Source organism: Salmo salar, chromosome 24, assembly GCF_965601325.2.
Source record: "Salmo salar chromosome 24, fSalSal1, whole genome shotgun sequence".
NCBI lineage: Eukaryota > Metazoa > Chordata > Actinopteri > Salmoniformes > Salmonidae > Salmo > Salmo salar.
The window spans coordinates 30,018,007-30,041,163 of NC_138314.1; the positions used below are offsets into that span (position 1 = coordinate 30,018,007).

The 23,157-nt window shown below is 46.4% G+C and overlaps 1 protein-coding gene across 4 annotated transcripts in view; it reads right to left on the bottom strand.

Moving 5' to 3' along the window:
* The window catches only part of LOC106585358 (transient receptor potential cation channel subfamily M member 3), a 168,627-nt gene that overhangs the window by 44,770 nt on the left and 100,700 nt on the right, over nucleotides 1–23,157 (bottom strand). For all 4 annotated transcript variants that reach the window (XM_014171467.2, XM_045706852.1, XM_014171466.2 and 1 more), the window contains exons 7-8: nucleotides 17,635–17,809; nucleotides 17,292–17,415 (exon numbers count right to left, since the gene is read on the bottom strand). In XM_014171467.2, the coding sequence (XP_014026942.1) occupies nucleotides 17,292–17,415; nucleotides 17,635–17,809 (299 nt within the window). The remainder of the gene's footprint in view (nucleotides 1–17,291; nucleotides 17,416–17,634; nucleotides 17,810–23,157) is intronic.

Below are 23,157 nucleotides of genomic sequence, written 5' to 3' on the forward strand. Positions count from 1 at the left end.
CGCACAGAACGAGCAGTATGGCTGGTGGCATTGTCATGCTGGAGGATCATGTCAGGATGAGCCTGCAGGAAGGGTACCACATGAGGGAGGAGGAGGTCTTCCCTGTAACGCACAGCGTTGAGATTACCTGCAATGATAACAAGCTCAGTCCGATGATTCTGTGACACACCGCCCTAGACCATGACGGACCCTCCACCTCCAAATCGATCCCGCTCCAGAGTACAGGCCTCGGTGTAACACTCATTCCTTTGACGATAAACGTGAATCTGACCATCACCCCTAGTGAGACAAAACCACGACTCGTCAGTGAAGAGCACTTTTTGCCAGTCCTGTCTGGTCCAGCGACGGTGGGTTTGTACCCATAGGTGACGTTATTGCCGGTGATGTCTGGTGAGGACCTGCCTTACAACAGGCCTACAAGCCCTCAGTCCAGCCTCTCTCAGCCTATTGCGGACAGTCTGAGCACTGATGGAGGGATTGTGCGTTCCTGGTGTAACTCGGGAAGTTCTTGTTGCCATCCTGTACCTGTCCCGCAGGTGTGATGTTCGGATGTACCGATCCTGTGCAGGTGTTGTTACACGTGGTCTGTCCGTCCTGTCTCCCTGTAGCGCTGTCTTAGGCGTCTCACAGTACGGACATTGCGGGGGGGGGGGGGGGGGGGGGGGGGAGTAAGGGAGTGAGGGAATGAGGTAATGAGTGAAGGCCAGTGTGTGGTCAGTGAAGGTTATTGATGACCTGTGGAGTCAGGACTGGACTGGACCATCTATGTATTGTGTGAAGGGAGGGAGAGAGTTACTATGGTAATTTCACTATGGGAGACACTAACAAGCAACCCTGCAAGCCATCTGCTCAACCAAAACATTATAATCAAGGATGTGTGTGTGTGCCAGGCGTGCACTGTATCACTGAATGTCTGTGTTTGTGACCATAATGCCACACAATCAGTGTCCATCACTAGGGGCTTAGGTTTTCCCTCTAATGTAGGGGTAAGAAACACACCCCTCCCCTTCTCCATTTGTATCCTAGAGGGAAATGTTTGCTTGAGTGCTCACTATTAGTATTACATGTACAGTTGAAGTCGGAAGTTTACATACACCTTAGCCAAATACATTAAACTCAGTTTTTCACAATTCCTGACATTTAGTCCTAGTAAAACGTCCCTGTCTTAGGTCAGTTAGGATCACCAGTTTATTTTAAGAATGTGAAATGCCAGAATAATAGTAGAGAGAATGATTTATTTCAGCTTTTATTTCATTCATCACATCCCCAGTGGGTCAGAAGTTTACATACACACAATTGGTATTTGGTAGCATTGCCTTTAAATTGTTTAACTTGGGTCAAATGTTTTGGGTAGCCTTCCACAAGCTTCCCACAATAAGTTGGGTGAATTTTGGCTCATTCCTCCTGACAGAGCTGGTATAACTAAGTCAGGTTTGTAGGCCTCCTTGCTCACACACGCTTTTTCAGTTCTGCCCACAAATGTTCTATAGGATTGAGGTCAGGGCTGTGTGATGGCCACCCCAATACCTTGACTTTGTTGTCCTTTAGCCATTTTGCCACAAATTTGGAAGTATGCTTGTGGTCATTATCCATTTGGAAGACCCATTTTCGACCAAGCTTTAACTTCCTGACTGATGTCTTGAGATATTGCTTCAATATATCCACATCATTTTCCTCCCTCATGATGCCATTTATTTTGTGAAGTGCACCAGTCCCTCCTGCAGCAAAGCACCCCCACAACATGAGGCTGCCACCCCCGTGCTTCACGGTTGGGATGGTGTTCTTCGGCTTGCAAGCCTCTCCCTTTTTCCTCCAAACATAATGATGGTCATTATGGCCAAACAGTTCTATTTTTGTTTCATCAGACCAGACCAGAGGACATTTCTCCAAAAAGTACGATCTTTGTCCCCATGTACAATTGCAAACCGTAGTCTTGCTTTTTTTATGGCGGTTTTGGGGCAGTGGCTTCTTCCTTGCTGAGCGGCCTTTCAGGTTATGTCGATATAGGACTCGTTTTATTGTGGATATAGATACTTTTGTACCTGTTTCCTCCAGCATCTTCACAAGGTCCTTTGCTGTTGTTCTGGGATTGATTTGCACTTTTCGCACCAAAGTACGTTCATCTCTAGGAGACAGAACGCGTCTTCTTCCTGAGCGGTATGACAGCTGCGTGGTCCCATGGTGTTTATACTTGCGTACTATTGTTTGTACAGATGAACGTGGTACCTTCAGGCGTTTGGAAATTGCTCCTGAAGGATGAACCAGACTTGTGGAGGTCTACAATTTTTATTCTGAGGTCTTAGCTGATTTCTTTAGATTTTCCCATGATGTCAAGGAAAGAGGCACTGAGTTTGAAGGTAGGCCTTGAAATACATCCTCAGATACACCTCCAATTGACTCAAATTATGTCAATTAGCCTATCAGAAGCTTCTAAAGCCATGACATCATTTTCTGGAATTTCCCGAGCTGTTTAAAGGCACAGTCAACTTAGTGTATGTAAACTTCTGACCCACTGGAATTGTAATACAGTGAATTATAAGTGAAATAATCTGTCTGTAAACAATTGTTGGAAAAATGACTTGTGTTATGCACAAAATAGATGTCCTATCCGACTTCTCAAAACTATAGTTTGTTAACAAGAAATCTGTGGAGTGGTTGAAAATGAGTTTTAATGACTCCAACCTAAGTGTATGTTAACTTCTGACTTCAACTGTATATATTTAGCAGTGATGTGTGCGTGCATTGGTTTCGCACAGGCCACCATACATGTTTTTCAGAAATGCTATAACCTCTAATGCTGATTGGTCAACAGTCTTTGTGAAGCAAGTATTTATATCTCATTCAATAGAGGATTGGCATTTTTTGGACTCTTTAAGAGCTTGATAAGGTTATTTCTGCAAAAAGAGGATTCTGAGATAAGTGTCTCTAATGTTCTAAACAGTCATTTGTTTGAATGGTGTAAGCAATTTCTATCTTGTATTCTTTTGAGCTTAAGAACATGAATTGGAGTATTTAGAGTACTGTATAGGTAGAGAAGAAGACTATGTCAATAACTACATGAATTGGAGTATTTAGAGTACTGTATAGGTAGAGAAGAAGACTATGTCAATAACAACATGCATTGGAGTATTTAGAGTACTGTATAGGTAGAGAAGAAGACTATGTCAATAACAACATGCATTGGAGTATTTAGAGTACTGTATAGGTAGAGAACAAGGCTATGTCAATAACTCCATTTGGACAAAAATGCAGATAGAACTTTCATGCGTATTGATTGACGCGTGTCGCTCGACTAGGACTGACGAAGAAGACAGGCCATTGACAACCGTCCATCACACTAAAGCAGAGGAAGAAGAGATAAACTAGTAAAAAGCACCCCTTTTAAGTGAGAATGGATGCTTTTTGATCATGGTGCTAGTGCATATTTAAACACTCAACATGATTAGGAATCAAGAGAATGCTCTTCACGGCCAAATGGTTCAGGCTGATAGGAAGACATTCCTTTTAATTTAGCAGGGAAATATTTCCCCTCACACCAGCCCACTGCCAACTCTCCCCTCACACCAGCCCCCCGCCAACCCTGCCTGTAGGTGGCCTACTCTCCCCTCACACCAGCCCACCGCCAACTCTCCCCTCACACCAGCCCCCCACCAACCCTGCCTGTAGGTGGCCTACTCTCCCCTCACACCAGCCCCCCGCCAACCCTGCCTGTAGGTGGCCTACTCTCCCCTCACACCAGCCCCCCGCCAACCCTGCCTGTAGGTGGCCTACTCTCCCCTCACACCAGCCCACCGCCAACCCTCGCCTCACACCAGGCCCCTGCCGACCCTGCCTGTAGGTGGCTTCCTCTTCTCTCCCCTCCACCAGTCTCAACACAAGCCCTGTGACCCACTTCACTGCTCCTACTGCTTAACCTAGTTAAATTGCCTCTCTAACTCTCTTTCTATTAGGGCTGGGAATTGCCAGGGACCTCAAGATATGATATTATCACGATACTTAGGCGGGAATATGATATGTATTATGATTCTCAAGATTCTATATGTATTAATATTCGATACTGCAATTTTATTGCGATTCCATGTTACAAATGTATTGTTTAATCCCAGCTAACCAAAATTGTTTCTGTGAAAGTTCTCAGAACATTTGTTAGGTCACGGCAAATGTTCTCACAACACAAAAGTTGTCCATTTGGGCTGATGATTATAGAGGGTTAACGATCTGGTTGCAGATCCAAAGATTGCAGGTTCAATTCCACATATTCTTTAACCGTGTTCCTTAAAAAAAAAATGAACAGTGAAATTGAGGCTCAAATACATTCTTCTAAAAGAGAGGATTTCTTTATTTTGTCCAGATTTGTAAATCCAGTGTCACGATCGTGTAGAGAGACGGACCAAGGCGCAGCGTGATTGAAGTTCCACATCTTTATTTTAGTGAAACTTAAAATAAACCAAGAGACAAACAACGACCGTGCAGTACTGAGGTGCACATGCACTCTCTCAAAAAACAGTATCCCACAAAGCAGGTGAGAACAGGGAACCCTTAAGTATGATCCCCAATTAGAGACAATGATAATCAGCTGCCTCTAATTGGGAATCATACTCTATCCCAAAACATAGGAAAAAAATGACTAGAACACCCCCCTAGTCACGCTCTGACCTAAACATCATGGAGAACCAAAGGCTCTAGTGTCGGTGTCGGTGACTAGTGTCGGTGGCTGCTCCGGTGCGGGTCGTAGCCCCCGCCCAGACCCCAGATCCGGCCATTGCGCCGGGCTGAACGCCGTGCCTGAACTGGGCATCGGCGCAAAGGAGGGTTCCGGCAATGGAGCTGGGTTAAACGCCATGCCTGGACTGGGCACCGGCGCAGTGGAAGGCTCCGGCCTTGGAGCGGGACTCTCCGGACTGTGGACCATCATAGGAGGTTCTGGACTGTGGACCGTCGCAGGAGGTTCCGGACTGGGAACTGTCGCAGGAGGTTCCGGACTGGGGACTGTCGCAGGAGGTCCTGGACTGGGAACCATTGCAGGAGGTTCCAGACTGAGAACCATCGCAGGAGGTTCCGGACTGGGAACCGTCGCCGGAAGCTCTGGACTGGGAACCGTCGCCGGAAGCTCTGGACTGGGAACCGTCGCTGGAAGCTCTGGACTGGGAACCGTCGCCGGAAGCTCTGGACTGTGAATGCGCACTGGAGGCCTAGTGCGTGGAGCCGGTACAGGTGTCACCGGACTGGTGACACAAACTTCAGGGCGAGTGTGGGGAGCAGGCACAGGACGTACCGGACTGGGGAGGCGCACAGGAGGCCTGATGCGTGGGGCCGGCTCAGGTTGCACCGGACTGGTGACACGCTCTTCAGGGCGAGTACGAGGAGCAGGCACAGGATGTACCGGACTGGGGAGGCACACTGGAGGCACACTGGAATTTTTTTTTTTTTTTTTTAAACGCACCCAATATAATTCCTACTTTGAGACACTTGACATTGTCCCCCCGTTTTATTTTTCGTGATCTGAAAAGCAAAAGTGGTCCTAGATCAGCACAGTCTTGGATACCTTGTAAATATGTGCAGCATATAAAGAGGATGGGTGAAGTGATCAGAATTTCCCTGGGTTAATTATGTCTAAGAAGGCTAAAAAGGAAGCATGGAATTCCTGATTGACCATACAGCCATGTGCTATATACTGAAAAAATAAGATATCTGTGTGATTCCCTGGTGGCGAAAAGGATAAAAGACCTAGCTTAGGAACCAACCATTTCAGGTTCAAACCCTGTATGTGCATATTGTCAACATAGAAAGTGTAAGAAGTATGTTTGAATGCTGCTCAAAAGTCTTATGAATGAAATGAAAGTGCTGTGTGTCTATATCACCTTGTAGTGGGCCTACAATGCAAATTGGCATTCAATCTGTTGAGAAACATGATGGGGATGTATTCCAATCTGCTTTAAGTAAATACAAATTTGCATGCTGAGAACGTATAATTTTCTAAATGTTCTTGAAATCTTCTGAGGACCTCCAAAACAAGGTAGACATGTGTATTGCATGAAAATCAATGGAATATTATGTTAAACCTAAAACAAATATGCTATGACTGTCATAAAAACATATTTATTTGGAAATTGTGGAACATCATGCAACATTTTGGGAATTTTCTGTGCAACCTTCATGAATATTACAAGAATATTGTTTATGCAACATTGTGGGAATATTCTGTGCAACCTTCGTGAATATCACAAGAATATTCTTGCAACATTAAGGGAATTTCCTGTGCAACCTAACTTAAACTTTGTATGACTGTCATCACAACTGGGCATATTTTATGTTTTGGAAACCTATCTCTTGTAATGTATCCACACTGTTCCCATAATGTAATTAAATGTTCTGGGAACCTTTAAAGAACTCAGAAAGGCGGTTCTGTCAACATTCTTGCAACATCAAAGGAATGTTTTTTGCACCCTGATACAAACATTATCTGAACTGGACAGTTTTAGTGTTTTGGGAACCTATCGCTTGTCATATCCCCATAATGTTTCCACAACCTAAAGAAATTCTGGGAACCATTAAAGAACAGATGATATGTGTTCAGGTTAATGTTTTTTTACACCCTAAAAGATACATTGTAGAATCATTCGCACAACTGGACAGTTTTTGTGTTTTGGGAACATGTCTTTTATGATGTCCCCACAATGTTCTCACCAGACTGTTCCCACAACCTAATGAAACATTCTAGAAACCTTTAAAGAACAGACAAAATGTGTTCTGGGAATGTTCTTGCAACATCAGGTGACTGTTTTATAATCATCAGCACAACTGGACAGTTTTTGTGTTATTTGAACATTTGCCAGTACCTAACGAATGTTCTGGGAACTTTTACAGAAGCAATTTGGTTTGCTGGGAAAACATTACTGGTACATTGAGTTATTACATTACGTGGACACTTAATGAGAACTTTTGAGGAATGTTCTATGGTGGTTGTTACAGATGTTGTGGACAACATTATAGTGAATGTTAGAACAATCCAAGAATAAAAATGTATTTTGTTATCAAAAACATTCTTTGAATGTTTTTGGGATGTTATCATCCTAATGTTAGATAAAACCCTAACTAGAACTTAATGGGAATCTTAGCTAATGTTCTGGGAATGTTCCCGGTTTGCTGGACTATGTCCGCTGCAGAGGGTCAAGAGAGGGCCATGAGAAAATGAACTCTCTCACTATTTAATAGAAGATGGAGAAAAAGCTATGAAGGAAAATACTGTTGTTTTGGTGTAGGTACAGCTGACTAGCGCAACATGTTGTTTTGGTGTAGGTACAGCTGACTAGCGCAACATGTTGTTTTGGTGTAGGTACAGCTGACTAGCGCAACATGTTGTTTTGATATTGTAAACAATTATATCCTGATATTTAACTGTATCCATTTTTCCCCTGATCACGTCAGTCAGTCAGTCAGTCAGTCAGTCAGTCAGTCAGTCAGTCAGTCAGTCAGTCAGTCAGTCAGTCAGTCAGTCAGTCAGTCAGTCAGTCTGTCTGTCTGTCTGTCTGTCTGTCTGTCTGTCTGTCTGTCTGTCTGTCTGTCTGTCTGTCTGTCTGTCTGTCTGTCTGTCTGTCTGTCTGTCTGTCTGTCTGTCTGTCTGTCTGTCTCAGGGCTGAGGGGTGTGTTTGGTTTAAAACACACACCCCTCGCTCAATATGACACACAAAGCAACAGAGAGACGGAAACAACTGACTTGGGGCTGAAACTGTCTTCATGAAATCTTAATGTGATAAACCAGCCTCAACATAATCAAGTAAAAGCCGGATGAATCCTCTCATTGCCAGAGAGGCGGAGGAACATTGAGGGCTGGTGGTTCATACTCAGTCATTAATGGGAATTAAACATATAAGGCCTATCCTGCATTTAATTATTCATCTGAGAGAGATGCCAGTGACACAGAAAAGAGGAGAAAGATCTTAGAAAAGGATTCTGCGTAGCCAAGCACATAATGAAGACCGTATTGTGGGGGTATGACCTATAATAACCCCTTTGAGACTTATGTATAAGAGAGGTGTAATCTACAGAGATATAAAGGACATGCCATTCTTACAAAGGCATCATAGTGGTGTTATCGTCATAGAGACTTATTTTCACGAACAACGACTCTTTCTTACGCACTGTGGATGACTTGAATTCAAATCGTTTTCCAACAGTGGTTCTTCAGCAGTGTCACTGTGGTGGATTTACCATCACTGACATGGATACGAAAGAGACGGCTGCTAAATGAAGATATGGGAGCGGTGTAGAGCCTGTGAGGGCATTAGCATGTGCAACAGGGGAGGAAGAGTGTCAAGCAGAGAGCCAGAGACCTGACGCAGATGAGGTCTGACACCTCCAGCCGAGAGAGATAGTCGGGTGATTTCCCTACTGCACGGGGAACAGCAAAAGGTTGCCGGGATTCAATGCACAGCGGAAGCCCACTGCTCAGCTCGCTGATGAGTACATGCATTTTGGAAGACACCCTCACCACCATGAGTCTTTATAAGGAAAAGGAACAAGGTATTCCTGGTAGGAACCATGCGTTTACAAACGGGATTCGGGAACGAACACTCCGAGGCCTGTCAGTTTGATTAATAGGAATGGCGTCGCTCATGCTGGAAAACATGGAGAGAGAGATTGAAACCTCTCGGCTTGCCAGAAGAATAATTCAGGGATAGCACTACAGGGCAGTGCTGGCAGTGGGCCAGCAAGCAGTAATTACCCTGTTCTCAACATGACCCGCTATGGATGTCTACATGGTAGAAGGCTACTAATATGTATCTTAATCGAAACACTGACTAAACGAAAGAGCACCGAACCTGCTGTGTGAAACAGCGTAGATTAGAACGTCATGATGACACGGTAGGCTACAAATCCAAGGGATTCCCAATTATATTCCTTCATTCAAACTCGTTAGTCCCACGTCATCAGAAATCTTACAGGATTTTCTTGCTCTAGCTTTATACAGCCAACACCACACTACTGTGCTTGGCATTACCCTGCATCAGCCTAAGCCAAGCAAGACCAAGGTGGCAGCACATACAAACCAATTCTCCTCAGTATGATCCATTTCATAGAGAACGTACTATAGTAAAGTAGTAGTAGCGTAGGTAGTGGTGCCAGTAGCTAAGGAAGAGGTTGACTCTTTTGTCTATCAGATTTTCTTGGCTCTAAGTTCTCCAGCGACTCCATTCAACTGGGTGTTCTGGAGATGCATCTGAGTGAGCATCAATCACACAATAAACCCCACAGAGCTCAAATCAATCCACTTACACACCCACATCCGTGACCAGCATCTCTCTTCCTCCCTCCCCTCCCCCTCTGTGTGGGAATATGCAGTTCCCTATCTGTGTGCGTGTTTGTCTGTATGGTAGGAAGAAACATGGGATGCACAGTGAAAAGGAGAAACACCAACACAAACACAAAAAGGTTCCTAATCATCACATAAAAATTTGAATATTTTATGGCAAAGGAACAAAGAAGAGACAAAAGAACACACAACAAAATGACACAAAACATTCCAAAATATATATATAGTTTAATTTAAAGAGATTTACAATTACAAAAAAGTAGGACAACAACACATGCAACCATGAATTCAATCTCAATGTTTGCTTGCAAAGTGTGGTGCAGTAGCAACCGCAAAGAAGTAAATTGTTATGCCCCACAGTTTTCAAAGTTAGCTAGCTAGACAATTTTATTTTTTGCAGTTAGTAAAAAAAAATGTTTTAGTAATTTAGCAGACACTTATCAAGAGTGACTTACAGGAGCATCTAGGGTTAAGTGCCTTGCACATCAACAGATTTTTCACCAAGTCAGCTCGGGAATTCAAACCAGTGACTTTTCAGATATTGGCCCCACGCTCTTAACCGCTAGGCTACCTTCCTTTTACATAACATGTGCTCCTATACTGTTTTGCTAGCTACCGTAATGCTGTTTTGTAAAATACAAGTCCTCAATTTGACGAGGTGTCTCCAGTTGTGGTTATGATTCAATGATTGTGATGTAATCGACTTTCCAAGCATATTGTGCAACTGAGCTATGAATGTGTTTTATAAACTAAGTATGTATTTAAAAACCTACATGTACCAGAGTGCGTATTTGCGTACTGTGGCCGACATTCCATGCACATGACATTATACTTGTGCTTGTGCACTGAACTGGTAAATCAGCTATTGCAAAGCAAAGATGTGCTTGTTCAGTGCATGTGGGATAATCGAGGCTGAAGTTTATATTCAGTAGAGACCCAGTGACTGTTATTTCATCTCACTATATATGAGGACAATATGATGTGATTACCATCATCATCCACTTACCATAGAGCGTGTGGCATGCCCTGTGAAATGTCACTCTGTGCCAGGGAAAGTGTTGTGATAATATGTATTGTTGTGTGTGTAGTTGGACTGTCTACTAAACATTGAGGATGAGCTCTAAAATAAATATAATAAACGTGCAGTTTCTCTCCACAAGAGACCCTGATCTGAAGAGACCCTGATCTGAAGAGACCCTGATCTGAAGAGACCCTGACCTGAAGAGACCCTGATCTGAAAAGACCCTGATCTGAAGAGACCCTGATCTGAAGAGACCCTGATCTGAAAAGACCCTGATCTGAAGAGACCCTGATCTGAAGAGACCCTGATCTGAAAAGACCCTGATCTGAAGAGATCCTGATCTGAAGAGACCCTGATCTGAAGAGACCCTGATCTGAAAAGACCCTGATCTGAAGAGACCCTGATCTGAAGAGACCCTGATCTGAAAAGACCCTGATCTGAAAAGACCCTGATCTGAAGAGACCCTGATCTGAAGAGACCCTGATCTGAAGAGATCCTAATCTGAAGAGACCCTGATCTGAAGAGACCCTGATCTGAAGAGACGCTGATCTGAAGAGATCCTGATCTGAAGAGACCATGATCTGAAAAGACCCTGATCTGAAAAGACCCTGATCTGAAGAGACCCTGATCTGAAGACCTTGTCACCACCTGAGGGGAGGTTCATTCATGTGACTGACAGCCACTGCTGTGTCTTGCACTAAACACAGCTAGTGGGGTATGTTTTGAGTGGATTTTGAATGGATGTGACACTTGCAGAGGGAAAAAATAAAAATGAAAAAAGAGGAAACAACCTAAAGCCAAACCAGTTGGTCCTGGACTATGTCAGAGTGCCTTTAAATTCGCAGCCCCATCACAGCGCTGATCACCTAGATACTTGTTGAGATCTGAAAGGATTGGACAGGTGTGACAAAAATATGACAAAAAAAATCCACTAGCCTATTAGAGGGCAGGGTGGAGCTATTACCGTGTCTCATCCTCTCAGATCTCCACAAGTGTCAAGGGGGTAGGAGGTAGGGTGTAGGGGCTAAAGGGGTTGTTTCTGGACAGTGTAGGGGGTAGGGGGTAGGGGCTAAAGGGGTTGTTTCTGGACAGTGTAGGGGGAAGGGGGTAGGGCTAAAGGGGTTGTTTCTGGACAGAGTAGGGGGTAGGGGGTAAAGGGGTTGTTTCTGGACAGTGTAGGGGGTAGGGGGTAGGGGCTAAAGGGGTTGTTTCTGGACAGTGTAGGGGGTAGGAGGTAGGGGGTAGGGGCTAAAGGGGTTGTTTCTGGACAGTGTAGGGGGAAGGGGGTAGGGGCTAAAGGGGTTGTTTCTGGACAGTGTAAGGGGTAGGGGCTAAAGGGGTTGTTTCTGGACAGAGTAGGGGGTAGGGGCTAAAGGGGTTGTTTCTGGACAGTGTAGGGTGTAGAGGGTAGGGGCTAAAGGGGTTGTTTCTGGACAGTGTAGGGGGAAGGGGGTAGGGGCTAAAGGGGTTGTTTCTGGACAGAGTAGGGGGTAGGGGGTAGGGGGTAGCGGCTAAAGAGGTTGTTTCTGGACAGTGTAGGGGGTAGGAGGTAGGGGCTAAAGGGGTTATTTCTGGACAGTGTAGGGGGAAGGGGGTACAGGGTAGGGGGTAAAGGGGTTGTTTCTGGACAGTGTAGGGGCTAGGGGGTATGTGCTAAAGGGGTTGTTTTTGGACAGTGTAGGGGGAAGGGGGTAGGGGCTAAAGGGGTTGTTTCTGGACAGTGTAGGGGGTATGGGCTAAAGGGGTTGTTAATGGACAGTGTAGGGGGTGGGGGCTAAAAGAGTTGTTTCTGTAGAAGGTAGGCATGTTGTTTCTGGACAGTGTAGGGGGTAGGGGGTAGGGGGTAGGGGCTAAAGGGGTTGTTTCTGGACAGTGTAAGGGGTAGGGGGTAGGGTGTAGGGGCTAAAGGGGTTGTTTCTGGGCAGTGTAGGGGAAGGGTGTAGGGGCTAAAGGGGTTGTTTCTGGACAGTGTAGGGGGTAGGGTGTAGGGGCTAAAGGGGTTGTTTCTGGACAGTGTAGGGGGTAGGGTGTAGGGGCTAAAGGGGTTGTTTCTGGACAGTGTAGGGGGTAGCGTGTAGGGGCTAAAGGGGTTGTTTCTGGACAGTGTAAGGGGTAGGGTGTAGGGGCTAAAGGGAATGTTTCTGGACAGTGTAGGGGATAGGGGGTTGATTATGGACAGTGTAGGGGGTAGGGGGGTTGTTTCTGGACAGTGTAGGGGGAAGGGGGTTGTTTCTGGACAGTGTAGGGGATAAGGGGTTGTTTATGGACAGTGTAGGGGTAGGGGGGTTGTTTCTGGACAGTGTAGGGGGAAGGGGGTTGTTTCTGGACAGTGTAGGGGTAGGGGGGTTGTTTCTGGACAGTGTAGGGGGTAGGGGGTTGTTTCTGGACAGTGTAGGGGATAGGGGGTTGTTTATGGACAGTGTAGGGGGAAGGGGGTTGTTTCTGGACAGTGTAGGGGATAGGGGGTTGTTTATGGACAGTGTAGGGGGAAGGGGGTTGTTTCTGGACAGTGTAGGGGATAGGGGGTTGTTTATGGACAGTGTAGGGGGAAGGGGGTTGTTTCTGGACAGTGTAGGGGGGTGTTTCTGGACAGTGTAGGGGGTAGGGGGTAGGGTGTAGGGGCTAAAGGGGTTGTTTCTGGACAGTGTAGGGGGAAGGGGGTAAGGGGTAGGGGCTAAAGGGGTTGTTTCTGGACAGTGTAAGGGGTAGGGGGTAGGGGGTAAAGGGGTTGTTTCTGGACAGTGTAGGGGGTAGGGGGTAGGGGCTAAAGGGGTTGTTTCTGGACAGTGTAGGGGGTAGGAGGTAGGGGGTAGGGGCTAAAGGGGTTGTTTCTGGACAGTGTAGGGGGCTAAAGGGGTTGTTTCTGGACAGAGTAGGGGGTAGGGGGTAGGGGCTAAAGGGGTTGTTTCTGGACAGTGTAGGGTGTAGAGGGTAGGGGCTAAAGGGGTTGTTTCTGGACAGTGTAGGGGGAAGGGGGTAGGGGCTAAAGGGGTAGTTTCTGGACAATGTAGGGGGTAGGGGGTAGGGGCTAAAGGGGTTGTTTCTGGACAGAGTAGGGGGTAGGGGCTAAAGGGGTTGTTTCTGGACAGTGTAGGGGGTAGGAGGTAGGGGCTAAAGGGGTTGTTTCTGGACAGTGTAGGGGGAAGGGGGTACAGGGTAGGGGCTAAAGGGGTTGTTTCTGGACAGTATAGAGGGTAGGGGGTATGGGCTAAAGGGGTTGTTTCTGGACAGTGTAGGGGGTGGGGGCTAAAAGAGTTGTGTCTGTAGAAGGTAGGCATGTTGTTTCTGGACAGTGTAGGGGGTAGGGTGTAGGGGGTAGGGGCTAAAGGGGTTGTTTCTGGACAGTGTAAGGGGTAGGGGGTAGGGTGTAGGGGCTAAAGGGGTTGTTTCTGGGCAGTGTAGGGGGTAGGGTGTAGGGGGTATGGGCTAAAGGGGTTGTTTCTGGACAGTGTAGGGGGTAGGGTGTAGGGGCTAAAGGGGTTGTTTCTGGACAGTGTAAGGGGTAGGGTGTAGGGGCTAAAGGGGTTGTTTCTGGACAGTGTAGGGGTAGGGTGTAGGGGCTAAAGGGGTTGTTTCTGGACAGTGTAGGGGATAGGGGGTTGTTTATGGACAGTGTAGGGGGTAGGGGGTTGTTTATGGACAGTGTAGGGGGTAGGGGGGTTGTTTCTGGACAGTGTAGGGGATAGGGGGTTGTTTATGGACAGTGTAGGGGGTAGGGGGTTGTTTATGGACAGTATAGGGGATAGGGGGTTGTTTATGGACAGTGTAGGGGGTAGGGGGGTTGTTTCTGGACAGTGTAGGGGGAAGGGGGTTGTTTCTGGACATTGTAGGGGGATAGGGGGTTGTTTATGGACAGTGTAGGGGGTAGGGGGGTTGTTTCTGGACAGTATAGGGGGTAGGGGGGTTGTTTCTGGACAGTGTAGGGGATAGGGGGTTGTTTATGGACAGTGTAGGGGTAGGGGGGTTGTTTCTGGACAGTGTAGGGGGTAGGGGGTTGTTTATGGACAGTGTCGGGGATAGGCGTTGTTTCTGGACAGTGTAGGGGGAAGGGGGGTGTTTCTGGACAGTGTAGAGGATAGGGGGTTATTTATGGACAGTGTAGGGGGAAGGGGGTTGTTTCTGGACAGTGTAGGGGGTTGTTTCTGGGCAGTGTAGGGGGTTGTTTCTGGACAGTGTAGGGGGTTGTTTCTGGGCAGTGTAGGGGGTTGTTTCTGGACAGTGTAGGGGTAGGGGGTTGTTTGTGGACAGTGTAGGGGGTTGTTTCTGGACAGTGTAGGGGGTAGGGGTTGTTTCTGGACAGTGTAGGGGGTTGTTTCTGGACAGTGTAGGGGGTTGTTTCTGGACAGTGTAGGGGTAGGGGGGTTGTTTCTGGACAGTGTAGGGGGTTGATCTGGACAGTGTAGGGGGTTGTTTCTGGACAGTGTAGGGTGTAGAGGGTAGGGGCTAAAGGGGTTGTTTCTGGACAGTGTAGGGGGAAGGGGGTAGGGGCTAAAGGGGTAGTTTCTGGACAATGTAGGGGGTAGGGGGTAGGGGCTAAAGGGGTTGTTTCTGGACAGAGTAGGGGGTAGGGGGTAGGGGCTAAAGACGTTGTTTCTGGACAGTGTAAGGGGTAGGAGGTAGGGGCTAAAGGGGTTGTTTCTGTACAGTGTAGGGGGAAGGGGGTACAGGGTAGGGGCTAAAGGGGTTGTTTCTGGACAGTATAGGGGGTAGGGGGTATGGGCTAAAGGGGTTGTTTCTGGACAGTGTAGGGGGTGGGGGCTAAAAGAGTTGTGTCTGTAGAAGGTAGGCATGTTGTTTCTGGACAGTGTAGGGGGTAGGGTGTAGGGGGTAGGGGCTAAAGGGGTTGTTTCTGGACAGTGTAAGGGGTAGGGGGTAGGGTGTAGGGGCTAAAGGGGTTGTTTCTGGGCAGTGTAGGGGGTAGGGTGTAGGGGGTATGGGCTAAAGGGGTTGTTTCTGGACAGTGTAGGGGGTAGGGTGTAGGGGCTAAAGGGGTTGTTTCTGGACAGTGTAAGGGGTAAGGTGTAGGGGCTAAAGGGGTTGTTTCTGGACAGTGTAGGGGTAGGGTGTAGGGGCTAAAGGGGTTGTTTCTGGACAGTGTAGGGGATAGGGGGTTGTTTATGGACAGTGTAGGGGGAAGGGGGTTGTTTATGGACAGTGTAGGGGGTAGGGGGTTGTTTATGGACAGTATAGGGGATAGGGGGTTGTTTATGGACAGTGTAGGGGGTAGGGGGGTTGTTTCTGGACAGTGTAGGGGGAAGGGGGTTGTTTCTGGACAGTGTAGGGGATAGGGGGTTGTTTATGGACAGTGTAGGGGGTAGGGGGATTGTTTCTGGACAGTGTAGGGGGTAGGGGGGTTGTTTCTGGACAGTGTAGGGGATAGGGGGTTGTTTATGGACAGTGTAGGGGTAGGGGGGTTGTTTCTGGACAGTGTAGGGGGTAGGGGGTTGTTTATGGACAGTGTAGGGGATAGGGGTTGTTTCTGGACAGTGTAGGGGGAAGGGGGTTGTTTCTGGACAGTGTAGAGGATAGGGGGTTATTTATGGACAGTGTAGGGGGAAGGGGGTTGTTTCTGGACAGTGTAGGGGGTAGGGGTTGTTTCTGGACAGTGTAGGGGGTTGTTTCTGGACAGTGTAGGGGGTAGGGGTTGTTTCTGGACAGGGTAGGGGGTTGTTTCTGGACAGTGTAGGGGGTTGTTTCTGGACAGTGTAGGGGGTTGTTTCTGGGCAGTGTAGGGGGTTGTTTCTGGACAGTGTAGGGGTAGGGGGTTGTTTCTGGACAGTGTAGGGGTAGAGGGGTTGTTTCTGGACAGTGTAGGGGGTTGTTTCTGGACAATGTAGGGGGTAGGGGTTGTTTCTGGACAGTGTAGGGGGTTGTTTCTGGACAGTGTAGGGGGTTGTTTCTGGACAGTGTAGGGGTAGGGGGGTTGTTTCTGGACAGTGTAGGGGGTTGTTTCTGGGCAGTGTAGGGGGTATGGGTTGTTTCTGGACAGTGTAGGGGTAGGGGGGTTGTTTCTGGACAGTGTAGGGGTAGGGGGGTTGTTTCTGGACAGTGTAGGGGGTTGTTTCTGGACAGTGTAGGGGGTAGGGGTTGTTTCTGGACAGTGTAGGGGTAGGGGGGTTGTTTCTGGACAGTGTAGGGGTAGGGGGGTTGTTTCTGGACAGTGTAGGGGGTTGTTTCTGGACAGTGTAGGGGGTTGTTTCTGGACAGTGTAGGGGTAGGGGGTTGTTTCTGGACAGTGTAGGGGTAGGGGGGTTGTTTCTGGACAGTGTAGGGGGTTGTTTCTGGACAGTGTAGGGGGTAGGGGTTGTTTCTGGACAGTGTAGGGGGTTGTTTCTGGACAGTGTAGGGGGTTGTTTCTGGACAGTGTAGGGGGTTGTTTCTGGACAGTGTAGGGGGTTGTTTCTGGACAGTGTAGGGGGTTGTTTCTGGACAGTGTAGGGGGTTGTTTCTGGACAGTGTAGGGGGTAGGGGTTGTTTCTGGACAGTGTAGGGGGTTGTTTCTGGACAGTGTAGGGGTAGGGGGTTGTTTCTGGACAGTGTAGGGGGTTGTTTCTGGACAGTGTAGGGGGTAGGGGTTGTTTCTGGACAGTGTAGGGGGTAGGGGTTGTTTCTGGACAGTGTAGGGGGTTGTTTCTGGACAATGTAGGGGGTTGTTTCTGGGCAGTGTAGGGGGTTGTTTCTGGACAGTGTAGGGGTAGGGGGTTGTTTCTGGACAGTGTAGGGGGTAGGGGTTGTTTCTGGACAGTGTAGGGGGTAGGGTATAGGGGGTAGGGTGTAGGGGGGGTAGGGTATAGGGGTAGGAGCTAAAGGGGTTTTCCCCCTGCTTACTTCTAATACTTCTAAATCTCAGTTTTTTTCTCCTTAATAATCTCTATCACACTGGTGCTTGAGACTTTGCACAGGTGCAGGGTGGGTATATGTTTCCATGGTGACCCGTGAGCAAGCGTGAACACTCACCAACTCCTTCTTCTTCATGCATTCCATGAGGATGATGAAGAGGTGTTGGGCTTGGGTCCGGCTGTATGTGAATGTCTTCTGGATGGTCACCAGCAACTGGTCCCTCAGAGTCTCATTGATGATCCTGATGAGACGGAGAGATAGAGAGAAGGATAAGTGTAAAAGAGACCTGGAGCCAAAACTTAAATTCAGATTTTAAAGTTGAAGTATTAACATTTAGCATAAGCATTAGGACTGTATTTGGGAAACACTAAAAATACATCTTACTATACAGATTTCTGGAACGGTTTCTGCATTCCGGCAATACTGTAGCAAACCTGTGTATCTGATATGTGACACGTACCCTCCCTCCTCGGAGTACTTGTGTCCAAATGCCAGGATGTCTGAGGCACGCCCGCTCCCGTCACACACCACCACGGGGACAGGCGGAGTGTCCCTCAGGTACTCCAACACGATGGATATCACATTAGGACCCCCCTCCACTATCAGAGCCACCACCGGCACTCCCTGACCAATACCTACAGAGAGAGGGGAGAGGAAGGGCGGAGGACAGGGGGGTAGAGAGAGCAAGAGAGAGAGAGAGAGAGAGAGAGAGAGAGAGAGAGAGAAAGGGGAGGAAGGGGGGGAGAGAGAGCGGTGTGACTGACAACATTTCAACGGGGGCCATGTTGCGTGCTGTTCCCCGATTCAACAAGTGCCCCTACATCTCACCTCTCAATTAAAATAGAACTGCTACCAACAGACAAATCTGGGACACGTGTTAAAAATAGTCGGCAGTCGGCAGCACACTTGTGTGTCTTGATTCTGAGAGTTTCCTATTTCGCTGGGTTTTTCTGAGAAGTTAACGAAAGCACAGATCCGCACTGAGCCGCATAGAAGCCCTGGAGCGAGCACCCTCCTGCTGCACAGAGGGACAGCCTCATGCTGGCTAGTCAGAAGCTATTAACAGTCATTAAAGGTAATTAACAGGTGGGTTCTGGTGCTCACACACAGGCCTGCCTGGGATAATGGACCTGGAAAGAGAAAGGATGCAGCCCTACAGTACCAAACCCCCACAAGTACGCCCAGTTCCTTTGTCACTGCTTCTCTCTTTCTGTCTCTCTCTGTCTCCCACTCTCTTTCTCTCGCTCCGACCCACTCTCCGTCACTCTCTCTCTCTCCCACTCCCACCCACTCTTACTCTCTCTCTCTGTCACCCTCTCCTTCTCTCTCCCCCTCTCTCTCTCTCTGTCACTCTCTCTCCCTCTCTCTGTCACTCTCTCTCTCCCTCCCTCTCTATCTCTCATTTGGCTGACACCCATCAGTGTTTTGACTCAAATTTAGAAGCGATGTCCTTCCGGATCCTCCCTCCCATCCTAGTCTGCATAATTTCACTGGGGATAGGTGGGCTAACGACTCAGGGCCCGCTCACACACGTGCCATCATTGTGTCTCGCTTGCTACAGGCACAGTTACATAAAGAAGGACCTATTTTAGGGCCTCGTCTACTTCAAAGCCCAGAACACCAGCACACTGTCAGACAAAGGAGAATAAAAACAGAGGAGCGATAGTCTTCTCTTTTCATTTACTTGACTTCTTCTGTTTGTCTTCACCTCTGCACGTGTCACAATAATGACTGCTGAGCTTTGGTGGTCATCTCCAGAACCTGAAGGGATTACGCTCCAATTGAAAGACGCCAACGTGCAGATGAGGAAGGGAAAGCACAGCTGTGTCGTTGCTAATTGGCTAGACAGAGAGAAAGAGAGCGCATGGTAGTGGTGAGTGTGGGTCAGCTGTTTGTTCACCCGCACCCGACTGCAATTGCTAATAACCCATCCGCAACCACCCTACTATACTTGATAAAGTGAAACTCTGAGGCCAGCACACGACCCTAACCCACTAATATAGAAGATGTGCTACAGTCAAGAGATGTAGAAATGCTTCTGCTTATAATTTCCGACCTTTTGGTAGGCTATTTGTAAGTCAACTTGTCTATAATTAGATACACGCAGCTTCTCTTCTGTTATTATATGTGGCCCTAGAAGACTAAATAAACCCTTCCTCACCAGAATGATGTCATAAAACAATATCATTAATTCATGATTTATTTATTTAGGGAAAACCCAATTAGACCAGGGTCTCATTCCCAAGGCCGCGCCCTGATCACAGCAATACAACAACCAATAGTTTCATGCCCTGATCTGTTTCACCTGTCCTTGTGATTGTCTCCACCCCCTCCAGGTGTCGCTTATTTTCCCTGGTGTATTTATCCCTGTGTTTCCTGTCTCTCTGTGCCAGTTTGTCTTGTATGTTCAAGTCAGCAAGTGTGTTTTTCCCCGTGCGCCTGCTTTTCTATTCTCTGTTATTAGTCCTCCCGGTTTTGACCTTTGCCTGTTTTTCTGGACTCCATTCCCGCCTGCCTGGCCATTCTGCCTGCCTTGACCTCGAGCCTGCCTGCCATTCTGTACCTCTGGAACTCTGAACTGGTTTTGACATTTTGCCTGTCCACGACCATTCTCTTGCCTTCCCCTTTTGGATTGTTAATAAACATCTTGGACTCTAACCATCTGCCTCCTGTGTCTGCATCTGGGTCTCACCTTGTGCCCTTATAACAGAATGTAAAATAAAACAGCAATCAATAGAAAACAACAGTTAACAAAAACAGTTACATTCCTCTGCTACTAGGTCCTCAATCAACACTCTAAACTGCCCGAGCGACACCAGAACATCTAATTGTAAAGAGTTCTATAAATTGTCCCAGCAGTGAGGCACATTAAAACTAAAAGCAGATTTACCTAATTCGGTAGAGACCCAAGGAACCTCAAGAGTTAACCAACTCTGTGAACGGGTTTGGTAACTCATGTTTTTATACTTCAACAACGAAGTTAAGTCAGAAGCTTGTATAGTAGAGCTTTGTAAACAAAAAGGGAATAGTGAAGTGATCTATGGGAATTCGATGAGGACAAGCCAATCTTTTGATACAGGATGCAGTGATGAGTATTAAAACTGTCACGTGATCAAGCGAAGGACGCTATGGTAGACAGCATCCAAAGGTTTAAGAGCAGTGGCTGCTGCATTCTGGTAAATTGTTTCACCATAGTCAAGTACTGGCAGAAAAGTTGACTGTACAATCTGCTTCCTGCTGTTTAGGGAGAAGCAAGATCTATTTCTAAAAAAAGAAGCACATTTTAAATCTTACTATAGCTTTTTAACTAGCTCATCAGTATGTTTTTGTTTTATGCTAAATCTTTGTCAATCCAAAAGCCCAGATATTTCTAGGCGGGAACCCGATCGATGGGACAACCATTCAATTAATACATATGTAGTCCATCTGATTTAAAAAAAAACTTTAGCGAGAATTTGAGAACAACATATTTCGTTTTTCCCACATTAAGTGCAAGTTATAAAATTGAATGCTTCAATCTAGTTGACATCGGGAAAGTTTTCTGTCATCTCTACTTCTTTTGTGGCGAAAAGATGTTAGGGACCGGGGAGAAAATGCAATAACTCTAAAGAAAACAGGAAAGATTTTCTGTGCAAAATGTCAAAATGACATCAGTTTGACCAGTTGTAAGGAAATAGAAAGCAGTGAGAAAATGACCCAACATGTTTCAGATAAGATTTCAGTTCGGCTTGGATGCATAACTTATATGGTTGAAATAATATCAGCTTTTATGATACTGATAAATATAGCACCTCTACATATGGTATCTAAATGCGCATTCGCATTCCCTCAAGATGCTGAAAGAAATAACTCATATTTCTCCACTTCTATTCCCGAGTCAAAATGTACTGTAGCCAACAATTTGTTGTATCATTTACCAGCAAGAAATGCTCAATTCTGCAGGAGTTAATATTAAAGGTGCAATATGCAGAAATTGCTACGCCATTTCCTAGTTGCTAACATTCTTATAGTTTGCATAATTTCTATTTATGTAGAGAATCATTGTACTTTCTGAACCGCTGTGAAATATATTTTCAATAACCCAAAATATTGGGTGTTCAGCTGTTTGAAGCTGGTGTACAAAACCAAAAGTAAAAGATGCAAAAGCGAAACGAATAAATGGGAAGCACAGAAATAGTCACACAGAACAGATCTACCACATCTTAAACTTGCTTTCAATGAGAATGACAGATCTATAACTCCCATTTCTATGTGAATTTTGTCAGTAGCCCAAAAAGTTAAATATTGCAACTTCAAGGCTATGTGAGAGGTTATAACCCATCTGACCAATAGGCTACAGTTTCCCTTAACGTGCCATAGGCCTATTTGAAGTTCCCGTCTTGAGACGGTCATGTCAAATTTGTATAGCGCCTCACAATCATCACACATTACACAACACTGCTATCATCCTCTTTTACCACTTCACCAAACATGACTTTTCTGGCCCTCCCTTCTCTTTATTTTCAACTCTCCATTTCACAGCTTTTCTCTTTTTGAATTAAACACCGACATTGTCCTTTCTGCCTCAGTGGATCATCGATAACTTTTTCTGCCTGATCCCAAAAGCATTTGGTGATTGGTGTGTAGGCTATTTGGCACACGTAGAGTTAGGCCCTGAATCTTAGGCTTACGCACCAATGCCAAGTAACCTAAAATAATGAAAGAAGAACCTATGTAGCCTATAGATATAAATTGCACAAGAATTCTACATTTATGGATTTTTTAAGGTATTGTTTTCTCTTTATTCAACACACCCACCCGCCATCCACACAATATTTTGTGACCCTAACCTAACCTAACTGCGGATATAGCCGCGGGGACTGCGGGATATGAGTCAATCCACCCATCACTAGAGTGTGGTACCTGCATACGCCACATTACACAACACAATCAAAGAGCAGGAGTAGACTGCACTTACAGTACGTGTGGTCCTAAAGCCAGTTCATATGTCTGAGGGTTAGAGCAAGATTTGTGTAACTGTCAATGCTGACAGTTCTGCAAGTTGCTTTAGATAAAAGCGGTCTGCTAAATGACCATGTTATATTGTTATTATATGAATATCTATGGTCTCTCAGGTAGACTGGGGACCTCAGAATGAGCATTCATTCTTAAATCACGTCACATTGGAAACAGATGAAAAGTTAGCTTTGTGCTCTTTGCTGTGTAGGGTTGAAAAGATTTGAAAATAGCATTACAAAATGGACCAAATTATAAATAAGTTAAAAAAATAACTAATCTGCCATAGCTGTATGGGGAGATGGAATCCATTTTTTGGACGAGATTACTCTCGAGTCTATGGATTGGAACGTTGTGCTTTGCAAGACGAGTCATTGTCAGCACAAACTGTATTTCACTACCCCCTCTGATAACGTTTCCACAACAGCTCACAGTCATGTTGATGAAATAACACCAGGGCATTTAGAACAGGACATTGAATAGATTCCAGTACAGATGCCAGTACCCCATCAATAATGGATAATAAATCACATGTTCACTACCATCCGGTTTATATAAGAGAAATCCTTTGGGGTTTTCCGTATCAGATTAGTGGAGGCTTTGCTAGTGATAGGTCAGAGTAGCTCGTAACTGGAGCAGATCGATCTCTTCCTCTCTTTGAACACTCTCCACACACCCACCTCTATGTATCTACTGTCTTCCCTCTCTCTGACGTCTATGGCCCCTGCTCACAGCTCTTGAGAGAGAGAGAGAGAGAGAGAGAGAGAGAGAGAGAGAGAGAGAGAGAGAGAGAGAGAGAGAGAGAGAGAGAGAGAGAGAGAGAGAGAGAGTGTGAAAGAGAAAGAGAGAGACAGCCCGGAAGAGGGGAGGAGGAGAGGAAAAGTGCGAACCTCACCAGCCCCCAATATCTATCTTTAGTCCGGGAGAGAGGGAGGGAGGGTTGTGAGGGGGACACATGTAACATGATTAAACGGACCTCATTATGGAG